Source organism: Aethalodelphis obliquidens, unplaced genomic scaffold (genome assembly GCF_003676395.1).
Source record: "Aethalodelphis obliquidens isolate GAN/ISIS:26980383/991018 unplaced genomic scaffold, ASM367639v1 scaffold13, whole genome shotgun sequence".
NCBI classification, from domain to species: Eukaryota; Metazoa; Chordata; class Mammalia; order Artiodactyla; family Delphinidae; genus Aethalodelphis; species Aethalodelphis obliquidens.
The window spans coordinates 4859392-4880171 of record NW_020837957.1 but is presented as its reverse complement, the minus strand read 5'-3'; the positions used below and the strand labels follow the sequence as shown (position 1 = coordinate 4880171).

General features: G+C 40.2%; 1 protein-coding gene across 1 annotated transcript in view; it reads right to left on the bottom strand.

Moving 5' to 3' along the window:
- IL12RB2 (interleukin 12 receptor subunit beta 2) overlaps positions 1-20780 on the bottom strand; it is a 67859-nt gene that overhangs the window by 35786 nt on the left and 11293 nt on the right. Inside the window, exons 5-7 of the mRNA XM_027114026.1 lie at positions 20410-20552; positions 19137-19287; positions 10101-10180 (exon numbers count right to left, since the gene is read on the bottom strand). Of these exons, the coding sequence (XP_026969827.1) occupies positions 10101-10180; positions 19137-19287; positions 20410-20552 (374 nt within the window). The remainder of the gene's footprint in view (positions 1-10100; positions 10181-19136; positions 19288-20409; positions 20553-20780) is intronic.

Genomic DNA, 20780 nt, shown 5'->3' with positions numbered 1-20780 from the left:
ATGAGGTCAGCAATTTGGGGAGAGTGGAGATCCAGAATTCTTTTTTTCCAGAGCCAACGAGCCCTGAGTCAGAAGGAGAGAAGCTCTGAACCGAGAAAAACCTTGGCCTGAGGAGCCAGCTGGGTCTTCTCAGATAAATTTATTTTTACTCTAGTGTTTGTTTATTTGGGTGGGTGAGAAGGGGGAATCTATCATTTATTGGGCCATACCATGAGTCAGAAGCTCTACATCCTGTCGTATTTATTCCTTATAACTCCTCATTCTGATGAGGGTGCTAACGCTTAGAGAGGTTAAGAAACTGACTCAAGAAATCCCTACAAATCTAAAAAAAAAAAAAAAAGGTTCTGAAGAACCTAGGGGCAGGACAGGAATAAAGACGCAGACTTAGAGAACGGACTTGAGGACACGGAGAGGGGAACAGTAAGCTGGGACGAAGTGAGAGACTGGCATGGACATATATACACTACCAAACGTAAAGTAGATAGCTAGTGGGAAGCAGCCACATAGCACAGGGAGATCAGCTCGGTGCTTTGTGACCACCTAGAGGGGTGGGATAGGGAGGGTGGGAGGGAGGGAGATGCAAGAGGGAGGAGATATGGGAACATATGTGTATAGCTGATTCACTTTGTTATAAAGCAGAAACGAACACACCATTGTAAAGCAATTATACTCCAATAAAGATGTTAAAAAAAATTAATTAGGGCTTCCTTGGTGGCGCAGTGGTTGAGAGTCCGCCTGCCGAGGCAGGGGACACGGGTTCGTGCCCCGGTCCGGAAAGATCCCACATGCCGCGGAGCGGCTGGGCCTGTGAGCCATGGCCACTGGGCCTGAGCGTCCGGAGCCTGTGCTCCGCAACGGGAGAGGCCACAGCAGTGAGAGGCCCGCGTACCGCAAAAAAAAAAAAAAAAAATTAATTCAAAAAAAACTCCCTACAGAAAAGTAATGCGATATTTTAGTGCGCCCCCTGGTGGATATGAGAGAGGAGGGCGATATCCAGACGGAGTCTGGGGTCCCTAGGAGCATCTCAAAGACAGGGTACTTCTTGTCCCTTCTTGGGCAGTGCTGAGAGTGGGTTTCAAGCCAGTGGTCCTACTGTTGTTGTCACCCTCTCCTACTGGTAAGAATACACTAAAAAGGAAAAGCTGTCCACTGCCTCTCTCCCTTCAGTCTTCTTTCTGCTCTGCCCTGTGGAAAATGATCTAAACTTAGTGAGCGTAGCCTTTCTGACTTCGCTTTGTCTGAGAAGCAAAGAGTGAACAGCTCCCTCATAAACCATTATAAGAATTCTGCTGCCTGAAAAGGCTTTCAGCGTCAAAAATAACTTGGTGAATGTAATCCAAGAAAGGACAAAGTCTGATGCATTTGTGAATGCGTGCCCCGTTTGTGTTTTGAAGTATATTATAGGAAAGGTGTTTCTGTGAATTGATAAATCATTTCCTCTTAAGACTTCGAAAAAACGACTGTACTTATAATAAAGTAATATTTTACTTCTGAACTTCCCCTGATGCAAATAATAACTTTTAAAAAACTGTTAGAGCTTAGCCTGTATCAGAGAAGAGAGTCTGTAATCAAGACCCGTTGGAAAGCTGGGCAGTTTGAATACTTATTAGTCACAGCTTTATCTGTGAAGATTTTTTGGGTTTTTTTTTGGTTTTGGAACACTGCTGACTTGGTTCTTGTTATTCGGGAAGATCTTTTGCTTTTCTGCTCCACAACCTAGCAGCCACATGACCTTGGGCAAGTTATTTCACCTCTCTGAGCCTCAATTTCCTCATCTGTAAAATGAGGATAATTCTATATCCAGCATAGGCTTATTGGAGGATTCAATGAGCTAAGGGAAGTAAACTGTTTCAAAAGAGTGTTTGGTGCATGAGAGATATGAAGACACTTGGTGGGTACTCTTCCCTCACTTAACTCTAATATAAAAATCATCATAATTGGCACTTTTCCCATCATACTTATATGGCTCTTCTATTAATCTTGACCTGGCTTATACCACAGCTCTCTATGGAAGTTTCACCAGTGCCATACAGTTGATTACAAAGTATATGCAATTTGTGGGTTTAAGTCTGGGTACCTTGACTTCAGAACTTATGACTGCCTTCAGCAACCCCAGTCCAAAGTGAAGACAATCCTCACCTGGAAGTTTTAAAAATCACTGTACTGGAAATTTCCATCTGTGGACCTATCTCCCCACTAGCCTGTCAGTTCGTCTTTGCATCCTCAGTGTCATGACCAGTGTCCGCCTCCTAAGAATGACCTGGCAAACACTTTTCACAATTCTTATTTTCATACCAACCTCATGTTATATATACTTTTATTATCTGCACGGTACTCATGAGGCAAGTAAGGCACAGAGAGTTTAAGCGCCTTGCTCAGGAACACAAAGTAAGTGGTAAAGCTGGAGCTTGAACCCAGCTAGCACAGCTGCTCTATCTGGAGAATGAAGTCTTAACTGCTGGCATGCTGGCACGTAGTAGGCATCCCCCAGGTGTTCCGCTACTCTGAACTGATTTAATTGATAGTCATACCTCCTGGTCGTTACCCGGGCATAATGATGTCTATCTTGTTTTACAGCTAGAAAACAGCAAAATAATGGAAACTTTTTAAGAGCAAAGCTTTAACTCCCCTTCCATCTCTGTTTTCTATCTTCTGTTAATTCTCTGCTACTTACTCTTATCTTTGTCACTGACCACATTCTGCTATCCAACCCAAATTCCCTGCATTGCATCTGGTACAGTATGTGTGACTAGTAAGCAAGGGAAAGCAACCTGTTCTGTCTGAAAATATCTCCAGAAATGCTGTGCCAGCCTGTGATGAGACAGGGTTGGGAAAGGGAAGGAGAGAGAGTTGAATACTGCAGCAAAACTAATCTTCCCATCTGCTGCTTTTGTATTTAAACATTGATTCTGAGGTTGGATACCTCCTATAATTATATAAGGGCCTCAGGCTCCTGGAAGCCAATCTTCCCTGGGGATTTACAATAGACCTTTGTCCTCCATCAATATAAACCAGGTTACAAATAATACTGTCTACTTTTACTGAATCCCTTTCATATGAGGAGGCCAAAGAATTCATCCCTTCAGTGCAATGTGATACAGGTTGGAATATTCTTCTTTCACCAAAGACAAAGACAGGGAGAAAGAGACCAAGTGAATGTACTGAATAAGCCGCTTCTGGTCTCAACAGTCTGAGGCTGTGCTGTAAACTGGTGTACGGGGCTGGCTCTTTTCTCTTTCTTCTTGACTTCTATGGTTCGAGGGTAGCTGTTTATCCAAATGAATTACTTCATTGAACAAGTGAATATAAAACACCCAGTTTTTTCCCCACCTTTGGAACCAAAAGATTCCCTATCTCTCTTCTATCTTGCTTGTTAAGGCTCAGGACACTGGTTGTTGTCCACTACAGGAGGGAGCTCTGCAGCCTTCAAAACGGGGCTCTCCTGACCTGAGACGGGCTGCTATCTGGAGGGTGAGCCCCTGGCCACTGTGCCATACTGGCACTTAGTAGACACACCAGTTGTCAAAGACATAGTAGGAAAAAAAGAATGTAAAATAGCTCATTCATATTTTTAAAATCAATTACATGTTGAAATGATAACATTCCAAATATATCTGCAAGTAAAATATATTATTAAAATCGTCCCCCTGTTTCTTTTTACTTTCTAAAATGTGGCTACAAGAAAGTTTTTTTTTCTTTTTTTTTTTTGCTGTTCGCGGGCCTCTCATCGCTGTGGCCCCTCCCGTTGCAGAGCACAGGCTCAGCGGCCATGGCTCACGGGCCCAGCCGCTCCGCAGCATGTGGGATCTTCCAGGAACCGGGGCACGAACCCGCGTCCCCCGCATGGGCAGGCGGACTCCCAACCACTGCGCCACCAGGGAAGCCCTACAAGAAAGTTTTAAATTATGCACGTGGCTTGCATCCGTGGCCTGCTTTATATTTCTATGGGATAGCACTTCACTAATGTGATCCTTCAAGCCAAAGTCATGTCCCCAGGGGTTCTCCTGTCAAATGTTCTCCCATCCTTGTCCTGACTAACTTGTTCTTCTGGGGAGCTCCAGTATTAACTTCTCTTTTTTTTTAGGGTCAGAAAACTTTAATAACACCTGGACAGAATCAATACTAACAATTTAAGGGGCAGTTTATACGTGATATTTTCTAAAGATTTAAACTATTCCAAAAGATTTTATCCTTAAAATTGTTTAAAAAAACAAGCTAACAAACAAAAACTTCACCCTATTTAACCCTCAGCAACTCGACTGTGGACTCACTTTACCCACACCTCGAAATCCTTCCAACCAATTAAGAAACTAAAAAGCAGAAACTCACGTGGGATTCTGACTGTCAGGCCTATCTTTCGATGTGTAGACTCTCCTATGCCCTTTGTCCTTCTGATGCTCCATCTTTTAACTGCAGTGACTCACTCATTGCCTGAGCTCCACTTTGTTCTATGGTTCACAAAGTTAGTCAGCTGCATGGAGAATGGACGATGCTGAAATCTGCAGTATTACATTCTGAAAGGTCCTCTCCGACTCCTCACTCCTTCCCCTGCCTGGCCATCATCCCCCCCAGCCGAACCTTGAACCCCTCCTTGAACCTGAGGGCCCTCACCACCTCCTTGCTATTTCTGTCCTCCTGCTGGACTGTGAGCTCAAGGGCATGGAGCCTGGACCTGGCTTGTTCACTTCCATATCCCCACATGCAGCACGGGCTCTAGGCCTAAAGAGGGGTTTTCATGTATGTGTTTGCTTGAATGAATAAATGAATGAGTGAGTGAATGAAGGAGTGAATTCAGCTCCATCTGCACACAGGTATTTCTCTTCCAGACCCATGGCCCAAACCACCATTTCAGAAAGTTTGTGACTTGCTATGATCGAGACAGTGAGAGGACACTGAAGAAATTTACAGAGGAAATTGGAAAGGTTAATGTGGCTTTAACCCATCGTCATATCTTTTCATACATCATCCCCATATATATGCGAAGTGACTTTCTTCTTAAAGGATAGAAGCTGTATTAACTGAAGGAAAAGTGTGCTGGAATCATGGATTGAAATGCTTTGTCAAAGCAAAGGAAACGGTATGAAAGTTTGTGCAGAAGGAGATGATAGAGGGAATCTGAGGGAAAGAATTGGTGACACTCCTCCCCCCACCCCTTAAAGGGCTCCAACCCAACACTGAGGCTGTTGGTAACACAGCAACAGTTTCTACCTGCTATTGCATTTACTGTTTTAACAACACCCAGGTGTTTTTGCTTGATTCATAGATTAGGTTCTACTTTTTGGCTTCAACATAGAAAGTATTTTTTCTCTTAAAAGCAACTATGGGGACCTCCCTGGCGGTCCAGTGGTTACGACTCTGGCTTGCACTGCCAGGGGCATGGGTTCGATCCCTGGTTGGGGAACTAAGATCCTGCAAGCTACGTGGTGTGGCCAAAAATTTAAAACTAAAAAATTTTTAAAAAGCAACTATGGCAAAAAATAGTACAGGATATTTTTGAGGAAATGGAGTTTTTCGGAGAAACCAAGGTGTGGGAAAATGAGTAACTATGTGGGAACCAGAACATCAAAGGTCTCCTTTACCCTCAACATATTCGCACACCCACCTTCATAAATCACACGCATATAGATACATTCATACACATTCACACTCAAACACCCACACATATACACCCACACTTATACCCACATGTATCCCACACACACCTTCACACTTACTCACTGCGGAGGGTGATTCACATGTTGGACTTTAACACCTAATGTGATGGTGTCAGGAGGTGGGGCCTCTGCAAGTTGATTAGGCCCTGAGGGTGGAGCCCCCATGGGTGGGATTAGCACTCTCTAAGAGACCCCAGAATGCCGTCTAGCCCCTTCCACCACGTGAGGATACAACAGAAGTCGGCGACACAGAAGAGTGCCCTCACCCAACCATGCTGACAGCTGGATCTCAGACTTCCAGCCTCCAGAACTGTGAGAAATTGATCTCTGTTATTTATAAGCCCCTAGTCTATGGTATTTTATTATACTAAGACACATACATGCATAACATACATGCCCGCACACACACACACGTACTCACATATACACACCCACACACTCACATCCCTCCCACACATACAAAACTCCCACGCATTCACACACATGTGCACTCACTCACATATACAACACACATGCACACACACCACTCCAGACACGCACATTCACACATCCTCAACTCCCTCCACACACACCGGGGCTGCACCCATTCAGCACCAAGCTGTTCTCCCCTAGTGTAAACATCCTACAAAAATGAAAGGTCATCTCACTTCTCCCTATCTGCAAGAGAAACGTGTTCTCTCTTTGTTCACAGGCTGATGGGGTTTTACTTGGGGCTTCCTCTGGTGCCAAAGCCCCAAATTCCCCTTTGCAGTGGCAGGGCGTCCCCCTTATCTGGTTTCCCAGTATTGATCAAAGTGAAAAAAGAAAAATCAGCCACCACACACGTCTTTGCTTCCTTTCCCCAGTGTGGTCTGACTGAGGCCCCACCACAAAGCACTTGATCCGGCTACAGTGTTTCTTTCTAGCCTGAGGTTTAGATGAGTTCCTTGTGTCACAGCACAGCCCTGTATGTGAGACTCCCAAGCCTGCCTAAGGGGGGCAAGAGGAATCCCCAGGCGGATGAGTGGGAGAGGGGTGGTTCCAGAGGGCAGTATTTCCGCCCAGGAAAGGCTTCCAGCACAAGCACCACATCATGGAATCCTCTCATGGGAAATCACTTCCCCTCCCTAGACCTCAGTTTCCGTGTTTGTAAAATGAGTGTTAGAACTGCATGCTGCTTAAATGCCCTTTGGCTCTAGAGGTCTGGGATCCGTGGTTCTGGGGTCCAGAGCAGGACTGCTCATCTCAGCAACTCCAGCCGGGGTTTAATTGCCTCTCCCAGGTGGGTGGAGAGGCAGTTGAAGAAGCCCAGGATTCGACAGAGAAGGACTAAATCCTGCAATGACCCTATAAAACTGAAGACTGGGTCCAACTTTCCTTTCTCAGGCTGGACCATCACTGAAGGTTTTGAAGGTGCCCTGTCACGACTACCATCTGGCACAAGGTTATAGAAGCTTCTAGTATTTACATTTTTGGTTTCTTATTCAAATCGATTCCAGCCCAAAGCATCTTCTTGGGCCCACAATTCTGGCTCCACAAAAGGAAAGATTTTCTAACTTCTCAATAAGAGATGCCATTGAGGCATGGGCTTCCTCCAAAGCGATTCTCCCTGTCCCAGAAGGTCCCAGATATCTGTCTGTCCTGGCTGGGCTGGGAGCAATGTTTATGAGAGAAAGCGTGGACTAGCAGAGCTTTAAAGCCTCTTTGAATTTCAAGGCTTCATTTTAGAATCTAAGCTTCGTGAGGAATAGCGACAGGATCAAGATGAGTAGCAGAGAGGAGTTTGCATACGCAAGCTTGCTAAGCATTACCTGTTGGCTAACAAATAGTTATTTTGACTTTGCTCTGACGTTGGTTTCAGGGTACCCTGCTCGTGCCTGTTCTAAATTCTCTCTGTGACAGTATACACAGATATAGCACCAGGCACATTGCTTACCCTGTTAGGATAAAAATCATGATGCAGTATCATTTAATTTTTCCTTGGTGGCCCCCGTGATTTTTCTGCGTTTGTGTCTTCTCATTGACTGGGCGCTATGATGGCCTTGTCAGCTTTGCAGGTACCAGGCTCATTACCCTCATTCTACCGAGAGAAACCCTAGAGTAGAGAGGAGTGAAATGGGACCAGAACAGAGTATCTTTTCAGATAACTGTAAAGTACATTTTGGGAGGAGTGATCTTTATGGGAGGAAGAATATTCGTTTTAACCAGTTGCTTACTTCTGAAAATGAAAACCAATAGCCAGGAATTGAGCTGGGTTCTTCTATACTATTTACAAATCATGGCTGCTCTAAACGCCTTGCTTTAGGAATAATCTTGCTATTAACAATGCTTTATTTTAAGATAAATTTTAAGCTGCAGCTTTAGTTTCGAAGGGAAGAACTTGATTATGACTCACCAAGCTATTTATAGTAGACTCCTCTTATGCCAGACATTTTGTGTGTGTGTGAGAGAGAGAGAAAGGGAAAGAGGGAGCAAGAGCTCATTTCTTAAAACTGAAGAAGATTGCAATTATCAAAATCTATCCAGCTAACCCCACCAGAGGACTTCATTAGTCTGACTTCTGGTTTCATGCTCATCAGCTTCATAATTCCAAAACTGTTTATTTGCCCTTAACTGGAAGAACTGTCGTAAAAGGGATGTAAGTTTTGGGAAATAAAACCTCTTCTTATGAACATGCCAATCAGTAGCTCAATTCAAATAGTTATTTTTTGGGACAAAGATGAGTCATGCTGTAGCAGAAAGAGCGCTGGATGGGTTTCAGCCCCAGCTCTGCACTTAGTAGGTGGGTGACTTTGAGAAGAACCTCCTTTCTTGGACTCTCAGTGTTTTCATGTGTTAGTGGGGATTCTAGTATGTACCTCTTAGAGTTTTTGTAAGGATTAAGTGAAACGATAATGCCAGCTTTCAGTACTCTGTAAAACTTTTACATTTTGTAATAACATTAGGCCTCATTGTTTTCTGGAAGGTTGTCCAGTTTACTACTCTTTTACTACTATTCGTAAGGGCTGCCTTCTTTTCCTATTCCTATTATTTTCTACTATTATTAGTATTCCTGAGGTAGAGCAGCTTTTTTTCCATCCTTTCCCTTTTCAATGACCATAGAAAACATATTGTTTTCCATTTGGTTTTTTTTTTAACATCGCTATTGGAGTATAATTGCTTTACAGTGGTGTGTTAGTTTCTGCTTCATAACAAAGTGAATCAGCTATACATATACATATATCCCCATATCTCCTCCCTCTTGAGTCTCCCTCCCACCCTCCCTACTCCACCCCTCTAGGTGGTCACAAAGCACCGAGCTGATCTCCCTGTGCTATGCAGCTGCTTCCCACTAGCTATCTATTTTACATTTGGTAGTGTATATATGTCCATGCCATTCTCTCATTTTGTCCCAGCTTACCCTTCCTCCTCCTTGTGTCCTGAAGTCCATTCTCTACATCTGCATCTTTATTCCTGTCCTGCCCCTAGGTTCTTCAGAACCTTTTTTTTTAGATTCCATATATATGTGTTAGCATATGGTATTTGTTTTTCTCTTTCTGACTTACTTCACTCTGTATGACAGACTCTAGGTCCATCCACCTCACTACAAATAACTCAATTTCATTTCTTTTTATGGCTGAGTAATATTCCATTGTATATATGTACCACATCTTCTTTATCCATTCATCTGTTGATGGACACTTAGGTTGCTTCCATGTCCTGGCTATTGTAAATAGAGCTGCAATGAACACTGGTACATGACTCTTTTTGAATTATGGTTTTCTCAGGGTATATGCACAGTAGTGGGATTGCTGGGTCATATGGTAGTTCTAATTTTAGTTTTTTAAGGAACCTCCATACTGTTTTCCATAGTGGCTGTATTAATTTACATTCCCACCAACAGTGCAAGAGGGTTCCCTTTTCTCCACACCCTCTCCAGCGTTTATTGTTTGTAGATTTTTTGATGATGCCCATTCTGACTGGTGTGAGGTGATACCTCATTGTAGTTTTGATTTGCAAGAAACCATATTCTTAAACATCCACAGCTTTAATTTCCCCACAAATGAATAAGTGAGGTTGCATGGTCACTGTTGGGCATATTGTATGAATCAGAAGAGAAGGTGTACTGAGTGGGGTCAAAGGGTGGACATGCTCGGGGATGGGAGGGAACCTTGATCTGACTGGAAGTGGGTGAGGGAAAGATGTGATTGTGTGGAGGCAGGAAGTCAGAGTTCTCACCCTTGTTTGGGAAAAATAAATGACACAGAATCAAGCATCATGAGGATCTGGCTGAGAAAATGAGCTCCAACACAGACTCTGAAGGCTCATACCAAAGTCACTATGGAAACAGAAGGTCTTTTTCTGGCCTTGAAACTTATCATTCAAATATGTAATTCTCTTCATATGTCAATTATACCTCAACAAAAACAAAACAAAAAACCCAAATCTATAATTCTCCTGAATTTTAAGTGGACACTGCAAACTTACCTTCCAGAAAAGAGAAATCTGTTGTCTATTGTAGTCAATGTGCTGTCTCATGTACCAGACATCTAATGTTCCAGTAGGCTCTGTTTTGAAGGGGAAAAAAAACAGTTTCATATATACATATATATCTATACAATATGAAGACTTTGGAAGTCAATTGGTTATTCATTAAATAATTCAGGGGGAGTAGGATTATAGGATAATTTCAATTTTCTTTGTGTCCCAGTATCTTCCTTTTTCTGCTGTTACACAATGAACATGTATATATCTCTGACTACAGAAGTCAGAAAAAACAAGGTTACCTTGAAGACAAATTTTAAAAAATGACGAGGAAATTAGATTCTTAACTTACTCTTAAAACGTGTATTAGTAAAACAACTCAAAGAAAGTACGTCTGGTTAATTCTTTTTTATTGGAATGCAGAAAGAATTCTCAATAGAAAAATAAACATAAATCATAAGGGAAACATTTTTTTGATCCTGTAAAAATACAAAATACAAATGATGAACTTTGTGTTCATCTCCGTTCCTGAACTTATGCTGGAGTATAATTATTTGGTTTTATGATCACTAGACAATAATCTATTTGCAAGGAGGCCTATCTCATTCATCTTAATACTCCTCATACCTAGCACAATGCTTAGAATGTAACAGACTCCCAGTTACTCTTTGTTAAATGATGAATAAGCAAATGAAAAAACCAGGCAATATTATCTACTTGATGCTGAAACACAGGCTGAACTCATAGAAGAAATAATCACCAATCCATAAGACGATGGTCAAATATTACCTAATTTAATTTGAGAAAGTCAATAGAACATACTTGAAAAGAAACTGAATAATCAACTCCTGTGTCTAAGAGTGTGTGTGTGTGTGTGTGTGTGTGTGTGTGTGTGTGTGTATGAATGGGTCAAGTAGTTTTATTTCTCCCACTGTCAGATTTGTTTTGATTTACAGCCAGGGGTGGAATCAGCAGAAGCAATCCCTGAAAACGGCTTCAATTGCACCAATTTTACTTGTGTAACAGTGACATTCAGAGTATATTAGGGTGAGGCTATCTTGGGGTTCCTTTTGGAGCAGCAAGTTCCATTTAACCAGATGGAAATCTCCAGAAACTAAGTCCCATCTGGAGAGCAGAAGACAAACAGCCAGAAAGGGGAGAAGAGAAAGAAGGACAGGGAGGGAGCACATGTCCCAGCACATACTATGGGCAGGCCCTTTGTGGGCCCATTCAATTACATCTCCCGTCCTCCTCAGCCCCGTGATGCACTAGCTTCAGTGCAGTGGTTAAAGTGTGAGCTCCAGAGCCAGACTGTCTATGGGCAAATCCCAGCTCTGTGATCCTGAACAAATGTTTACCATGTCCTCAAGCCAGGTTCCTCATCTGTCAAATGAGGACAGTAATTCTACACATCAGATGGGGCTGTTGTGAGAATGTAAATGAACGGAAGAGTGCTGACACATGGTAAGTACTCAGTAAATTTTGCTGCTGTGTTTTCTTCCTTTGAGAACTGAAGTACTGAGAAGTTAAGGAACTTGATCAAGGTTCCAGAACCAATCATCGGAGAAGCCAGGCTTTGAACACAGCTCTGTTTTATCACATAGCCTGTGCTCTTTGCTCTGCATCATGCGGTTGCCTGGCTCTGTGAAGGGTTATGATTTCTCTATAAAACTTACATCCTCCATCAGGTACACCTTTCTATTCTCTTCCTTTGTCACTTCCTCTTCCTGCCTCTCTCGCCTTTGTCTCTCTTTTTTTATTTCTAAACATTCACTTCTTTTCTTCCCCTTCTCTTCCCACCAGTGGTAGTATTTACCCTTGCAGCCAGGAATTAGAAGTAAGAAATGTGTACAGAAGACATTCTGAAAGTGCTCTCAATCGTTCAGGATTACAGGGAGCCAGGAGTCAAGCTCAGAACTTTTTTTCTGCTAGTCCAGATGCATAAAAGGAAAAAAGCACAGGCAACAGAAGGAAAGGGGGCCTGACATTTATTAACCACCTACCATGTGCCAGGTAATCTTTGGATACTTTATATGCATGATCTCACTTAATCCTCACACAAGGCAGAGGGTACATGTGATTATACCTGTTTTGCAGCTGAGGACAAGGAGGTTGACAAATGTTAAGTGATTTACAAAAAGCGTGGAGCTGGTGATGGCAAAGCTAAGAGCCGAGCCCAGGTCTCACTGTCTCCAAAGACCCCGCTCGTCCGTTACAGTCCACCGTGTTGAGCAAAGATCTGAACACTCCACAAACTAGATACCCAGACATTGACTACATAATCAGGATTTGGAAACTTGGGTGTGCTCAATGTCAAAGCCAGTGGACGTGTTCCATGGTGCTAAATGTCTTCAGTCAATTACATATTGGTAAGAAATTTAAAGGGAACACTCATTGCCTCATTGCCTCTCATTGTCACTCATTGCCTCTACAACCTACCAGATTATCACAGAGCTAAGAATCAAATTCTAGAGTCATATTTTGTTCACAGGATAAATTGCAAGTGAAGCTGAAATTTTAATGGTGCCCACTTGCAGCATAAGCCTCTATGGGAGAGAAATCATTAGCTGAATCTGTATGAGTGTCAAGCGTAAAATTTCATGACCAGGAATGTCAAACCATTTCTGCTTAGAGCAACTTAAGGGCTAATATTAGAGACAATCTTTGACATTCAACTGTCATAAAATCACTTAAAGTTCTAACCTCAGTGTTATCTAACAAAAGACAGATAAAACTACTATGGGTAGACGAGAAAAGGTAAGTCAAAGGCCCATATGTCCAAGTGACAAAAAAAAGATGGGTACAAATGATTAAAAATATGAATATTGAGAAATGGAAGTCAGTTCTCCTGAGATGAATGTACCTTCAAGGTAAAGGAAAAAACCACTGGGTTAAAGAGGAGGGAATCACCAATATGAAAAAAGAGGACATCCTAAATTAAGCAGAAGATCAGTTTAACTGACCTAACTGACCTCGAGGGTTCTTTCAACTCTAAATCCCAAGATTCTAGGATTCTGTGAAACAGCACATGTGGTAAATAAATCAGGGCCAAGCCATGTGCTACTTCTGAGGTTAGCATCCGTCTCTGAAGCCAAGGCAAGTGCAAGGGCGTAAACAAGAGCAATTGAATTGCAAATGGAAAGCAATCCCTCCACAGAGATTTGAGCAGGCAGTGGAGTGGAGCAGAAAGATCTCTAAGAACAGTGAAAATGGAGAATTTAACACAAAGTAAATATGAAAAAGGAATATCTTGAGAGATTTCAGGTAGTGGGCTAAATTGAACCCATGAGAATATTTTGGTCCAAACCATGCTCCAAGCAGGACAAGATAGAGAAAAGTCATTTGCCATCTTGGTTACTCCACGTCCACTCTTTGGGCTGTGATACGTTTCTCTAAAATCTAGTTTCAAATAACTCAAACAGATTTACAAACACCCATTTGCTTAAACAATTTTTTAGTGGTATACTCTTGCCTTTATACGTTACCCCCTGCTATGTCTCCATGGGAAGCCCTACACAGATGCTCCCACCCTTCCTCCTCTTTGATAACTTTCAACACTTGGTTCACTCTCTCTTTCCACTCCTTTCTGTCACTATTTTTGGTGGCTCATCATCCACCCTGGTGTTCCTTCCCAATGGCTGGTACTGTCCCTCCCTCCACCTGCTCACTTCCAATGATCTGATTCTCTCAACTTCTTCACTGAGCAAAAGGAAGCAATCAGAGAGGGATTCCCTAATCTTTCCACCCTGGAAACTTTCGAACTTCCCCATCAATTCCCTAACACAGCACCCCTACTGATTTTACTGTGGATGAAGCATGCCCACCTCCATCAAAGACCAACCCCTTGAGTTCTGGATCCTATCCTCTTGCTTCATCAAGGATCTCTCTCCCACCATTATCCTACTTCCTGTATCATTAATTTCTCCCTCTCTGCTGGGACCTTATCATCACCTTGCAAATATACTGTATTATCTCTGATCCTAAAAGCAAAAACAAATAGGGAATTTCTTAATACCACATCCTGCTCCAGCTACTGCCCAACATTTCTGCTCTCCTTCACAGAACTTCTTGAAGAGTTGTGAATTGTCACTGTCTTTATTCCCTCACCTAACATTCACTCTCAAGCAATGCCAATTGATTCTGTCCCCATCACACTACTGATGCTGCTCCTGGTCGGCAATGAATGCTATTTTGCCAAATCTAATGATCACTTCTCTATTCTCATTTCATTGGATTTATTGGCAGCATTTGACATAGCTGAATACTCCACCATCTTTTCTTTTCTTAAAGAAACATAACCTTTCAACATCCAGATCACAAGTGAAGAGCTTGTTCTTAATAGAAGCAGAAATGTTTCATCCATACTAAAGTCAATGGAGGCCTCATGTTAGAGTGCCAAGGGAAAAAAGTGAGTTGCAAAAGATTACATACACATATAATTTTGATTAAGCTCAAAAATAAGCAAAACTAATCACTGTTTAGAAATACATACATTTCTGAAAGCTACGAGAAAAAGTATGAGGATGATATAAACACACAGCCCAGAATAGTGGTTATGTATAGTGAAGCATGACACGGTAAGAATATATTGGTAATTTTATAGCATTTAAGCTGAATGGTGGGTTTCTAAGTGTTCATTTTATTGTTACACTTTGTAATGAGAAAGTAGCTTAAACTAGGATAGTCAGAGTAGCAATGGAAAGAATGAATGCATTTTGAATGTTTTAGAAGAGTCAACTGCTGGTATGAGGGGATCGGAGAAAAGGAGAAGTTAAGGATGATTTCTGCATTTTTGACTTGAGTAGCTAGGAAGATGGTGGTGTCAATTACCACAATAGGAAAGATTGAAACAGAGGCATTTTGGAAACATTTTGCTTTGGAGAAAAAAATAAAAGTGTCTGTTTAGGCTATGTGAGGTTTAGAATGTCTGTTGATATCTAAGTGAAGATATGGAATAGGTGATTGGAACACAAACCTGAAGTTCTGGAAAGAGTCCAGGACAGAAACTATATTCTATCTTTCTCTCTCTCTCTTCACCTACCTATCTAGTTTTAGAGCCATGAGACTGAATGAGGTCAGCTGGGAAAAGAAGGGGGTCCAATATAAAGCCCTACAGATTGAGATTAAAAAGAGAAAGATGGCCAGCAAAAGAGACAAAGAAGAACGGACCAACATGGTAGAGTAAAAACCAGGAACAAGGGATTTCACAGAATTCAAGAGAATCAAGTACTTCTAGGAGGAAATAGCTCTTTTCTTCTACTGCAATAACCTTGGAGACCACATGTTCCAGATGGAGGAAGGCCACAAGATTCCCTTTGGACTTTGCAGGTTTTTCTTGGTGTCATCTCTTCCAGGAATCTTTCCGTGACGTTCCAAGATAGACTATAAGCTCTTGAGTCTGAGGATCTGACTGGTTATCATTATGTCTGAGCACCTGGCATAGTTCCTGATATACACACATTCCTCACAGATCATCCAGAGAAGTATTTTTCCCCCAGTGGCTTCTTTTGGAGGGCTTCATGGAAAACATTTCTTCCCATTTGGGTGATCACTACCTTGTCAAATAGTTAAGCTCAGGCATTTACTTCTTCCAGGATAGATGTTGGGCTTAGAAGAGACCACAAGAAGAAGAAAAAAGGGTAGGGACACTCACTGGATCTAAAACATAACATTTTCCCTCTAATGAAAATGTTTGTAGGTAAATCCCTTTAGAATGTAAAGAACCATTCATTCTCATTTCCTGAAGCCTTAGGCAAAAAAGATGCAAGTATAATAGTTTCAAGTTTAGCTAGTTTAGGAGTCAGCAAACTATGGCCCATGGACCAAATCTGGCTGATTCCTTATTCCCTGTTTTGGTATAGCCAGTGAACTAATAATAATGGTTTTCACATTTTTAAATGGTTGAAAACAAGTCAAAAGAAGAATCATTTTTAGTGACATGAAAATTTTATAAAATTCAATTTTCAGTGTGCAAAAATAAAATTTTGGACACAGCTTTGTCTATGTATTTGTCATACTGTCAATGGCTGCTTGCCTGTGATAACAGTAGACTTTAGTAGTTGTGACAAAGATCATATGGTCTGCAAAGCTGAAAATATTTACTATATGGACCTTTATAGCAAATGTTTGCTGACTCCTAAGCTAGACTTACCATCTTGCTTGCTAACTAAGATGGTAAAATAACCTCTAGTATTTAATTGTTCACACCTAACCTATCCTAGCTATAGTTCAAAGTCACAAATGAATGAATAATTGTCTAGCTTCTTAATGTGAACATGGGTGGCTGCAGCTGGTAGCCTTGCATTTTCTCCTCTTTGGGATCTCTCACCAGTCACCTATGCCATCACCACAGTGGGGGAGGACTCCTCCTTTGCTGCTCTGGCACTAGTATGAGCATTTAACACTTCCTTTATTAATTGTTCACAGTCACATTTAGCAAGACCAAACATATAAATAAGACTGAAAAATGGTGAATGAACAGACAGAAACACGTAACTGATGATACAGCTCTAAGGAATGGCTCATTCATCTTTATTTTGGAGTCTCCTCCTGGGTGTTCAAAATGATGAGGGAGTGCCTTCCCCCCAACATCTGGGCATATTCTCAGGCATGTTTGGACACTATGCAGCCCAAATTCAGACTGTTTTCCCACTAGAAGTAAAATATGATTGCTTGTTTCCCAGTATCAGGCCCACTGATGGTTACTGATTGCTGGACTGTCCTCCTAAACATAAGAAAGTTATCTCTTTCCTTCCACCCCTTACTTAGTGGTCATTTTAAAAGTGTTTTTCATGGAGGACCATGACAAGAGTTGAATTTAATGACATGGGAAAGGGCCATATGGAGTGAATAATACCCTCCGTCTCTGCTGGAGTGCTATAAATAACTGTGCCCAATCCACCAGGAGATAACGTATTGCTCTGTTTTGAGTAGCCAAGGCTGCAAAGAAAAAGCTCTACCATAAGATCATTCAGTTTTAGAGAGTAACTAAAAAAAAAAAAAAAGAAAAAAGCTTACTAGTATTTTTTTTTTAAATGCCAAGTTATATATCCGTACACATCTCAGGGGTCAAAAGGAAATAGTGTTAAAAAAAATTCACACCTTTTAGGTTTACATCAGTTGGTGTTTCATACAGAAACTGATGACAGGAACAGCGGTTAGAGGTGAAAACCATGAAGTTTAGAGTAAGAGAAAAGAGATCCTACAACAACCCACAGAAAGATCAAACACAAAAAAGGGAGATTCAGACACTGAAAGGAAACCAGCAGAGCTTGGTAGCGTGGTGTATCTCAGAGAATGCGTTTCTGTCTTTATGAATGTTTGCAATTACTCTGAATAAGCCAGCTTCCTAGGTTCAATTCATAACCATCTACGAGTTCATAACCGTAACAAGTTGCTGCACTCATTGTTATGATGGTGGTTTATTTTATAGGATATGAGAAAGTTACCATCCTGACTTGGGTTTTTAATGCAACAGATAAACACTTGAAAGAAAAAGAAAGAAAGAAAAACCTTTTCATACATCTCTAAATGGGTCATTATCAAGTGTGAGTAAAAATGATAAGAATTTACAAGCCCAGAGTTTCCCTAGTTTATACTTTAGCTTAATGTGATATAACTTAAAAATTTTCAGCCTATTTACTACCTTGGACTTGGACATAAAATATGGCCCATTTCCAAGAATTTTATCTGTATTATGTATAAATAAAGTCTAAAAATCCATGAGGTATTTTTAAAATGCATTACTTTGACATTGTGATAAAAGGATAATAAGAGTAAGCTCCGGAGTATAAAAATGACACACATTTAAACAGAGAAAAAGTGGCTCAACATTAATTTAAGAGATTTTTATCATAAAATGAGAGGAATAAATTATAATTTGCTGAATGAATTCATTTAAAAATATTTTTTAAATAGCGAAATGCAATTATTGTCAGAAGAAAGGAAGAGTATATAATTATTCTACAATTTATATATTATTTATTTTATTAATAGTTTACATCCTTGAAAGTCACTGGAGTATCACTGATAAGTGTCATCAGTTACCAAAAATCACTAGTAGCTCACAGAAAATGAATGTAGCTTAATCATTAGGCTAGTTTACATGCACACATATCTATAAGTTTCACAAATAAGGACTTAGCTTTTCTGACATTAATGCTTCAAAATCTCCAGATAATAAAGCAACAGATTATATGTCAATTATTTTTCCTCTGAAACAAATTTTCATAAATTATGAAGCTGTATACTGTATCACTGAGTGCTTTTGAAAACTAATATTCAGATGGCTATTTCTTGTATCTCCAAAGATTTAGTATTGTCATAAAGTTCATATAAGCATTTTTGCTTTTTCGATTATACTTCAATAAAATTGTCTTCCCAATAATTACCAAAAAGAAAAGTCCATCAGACTTAAAAGTATATTTGATCTCCTCTTTATAGCTATGGGCAGTCTAGTGGTACTCATGCGAGCAGTGAGTATCAAAGGTTTGAAGAAGTACAGTGCTGTAACATTTGGAGGAGAGAAGACTGCCAGATGTTAAACTTTATTTTAAAATGTTGTCTCCAGAGTTTACCTTTTTTCAAGCTTTTAGTATGGCTTATAAAGCCATATTAATTTTCATAGAATCCAAAGGGTAAAATGTATCAAGGTTTAATGATAAAGGAATGAAATTACTGGTTGCAGCTTTGTGGAATAAGAGAAAGTAACTGAGAAAGTAAGTGAAATAGAAATAAGAGATATAATCAAACATTACTGAGGCATAAACTTGTAACCAGCATGATAACATGTGGCAAACAGGAGTAGGACTTACCTAATGTTAAAAAATTTTTAGCAATATAAACATATCTCCCTGGACAGCTTCAATACTTAAGTCAATGTCAAAATGAGCTTGTTAATTAATGCACTCATACTTTTTGATTCAGTAACAGTTCTTTAGAGATTCTATTCCAAGGAAATCATTACATCTTCCTCTCTCTCTCCTGTCTTTCCTCCACTCTATCCACCTCCCTCCCCTCCGTTTTTTTTTAGACACATACCTTCTTCTGGTGTTTGTGTTCTCAATGATTCACTCCAATCACTCCAACTACCTTTATAAAGATGTAACTTAGAGGAAATCTGAAATTCATATTCTGTAAAGGGTTTCAGGTCCAGCAAATCATGTCTTCCTTTGGCATTTGTGGCATTAACCTTGAATCCAACAAGATTTTAAAAAGTGCCTGTTAATACTAAATTAATTTAAATAAAGGTAGGAAAACTAGACCAGATAATGCTTTTTACTTTTCAAATCTGTCATTCAATAAGAAGAAATATCAATGACTGGGTTACTGAATACACGTGATGTTAATCTGAAACAATAGCTTCTCATTAATAAAACAAAAAACTCCTGGGTCTAAGAATCCATCTATATGGATTCCAAGGGGGGATCCCGAAACCAGCTGAAAAACAAGATAGAAAACTACCAGTTTTCAAAAGGGCCTTGAAGAAGCTTGTTTCTACACTAGAGATTATTCTTTATTTGGTTACAACTAGGATGTGATGAATGTTTTAACACAGACATAAAACTGGTCCCAAACAGAAAAATTTAATTATATAAGAAAATTATATAGGAAAAATTATAGGTGAAAAATTTAATTATTATACCTCTCTACATGTGGAGCTGATCCTTTGTTATTATTATAAGCCATTATATTTTACAAAATACTGGAAGGAATTATAATCTTATATTTTTTATTGTAAAAAATTTAATGTTTAGGGAAATTCCTGGTGGTCCAGTGGTTAGGACTCCATGCTTTCACTGTCAAGGGCTGGGGCTCAATCCCTGGTAGGGGAACTAAGATCCCACAAGCCACGTGGCATGGCAAAAAAAAAAAAAAAAAATTAATGTTTACTATTACATCAAAATGTGAAGCTTTTTCTTTGGAATATTCAATTCAGATAAGCCCCTCTTTGAACATTCCCTAATATTTCTCTTTCCAAAATGTTAAAAAAAATTACTAAAAAGTAATAATGGAAGTAATGATGGGGTAGGGGGTAAAATAACAAGGAAAAATGACTCACTAGAAATAAATTGTAGAAAATTAATGTGGATTAACAGAAGCCTGTGGCTTAAAAAATTTTGGAATCAGTGATCAAATTTTAAGATATTTCTTAATAAACAGAAGTGTAAGTGACTGGTATGTCTCAAATGTGTATGTGTACTTTTGGGCTAAATATTCTTAAACTCCATATTTTGCTGGTATGAAAAGAGAGATCTGGGCATTGCTACTAAGAACCCCTCCCTGGTTTCCCCTTCACTCTAGAGACCATTACCATATTCCAGGACCTGCTGTTAATGGGCCGATATCTGAGTCGATTAAGCAGCACCAGCCCCTCATCTCTCCACTGAAGGGTACACCTGCTCACGGAAGCGTTTACAAAGTTGATTCTGATGTCCCACGGAGGAAGAGGCCTCACTGGTAACCAGGACAAAAAAAAAGTGTGATTCAGGCTCCATAATTGGAAATTGTCTTATGTATTGACATGGGCTCATAAGGAGTTGAACAAATCTCATTTCTCAGATGCATGGCTACTAAACTTGGTGAAATAGACAAGAGAGTAGTCCCTGGCTTTTAGAAAGAAGAAAAAGTTGGATTCATTTCTAAATCATTAAAGTAATTCCCTTTAATCTACCCTCATTTTTA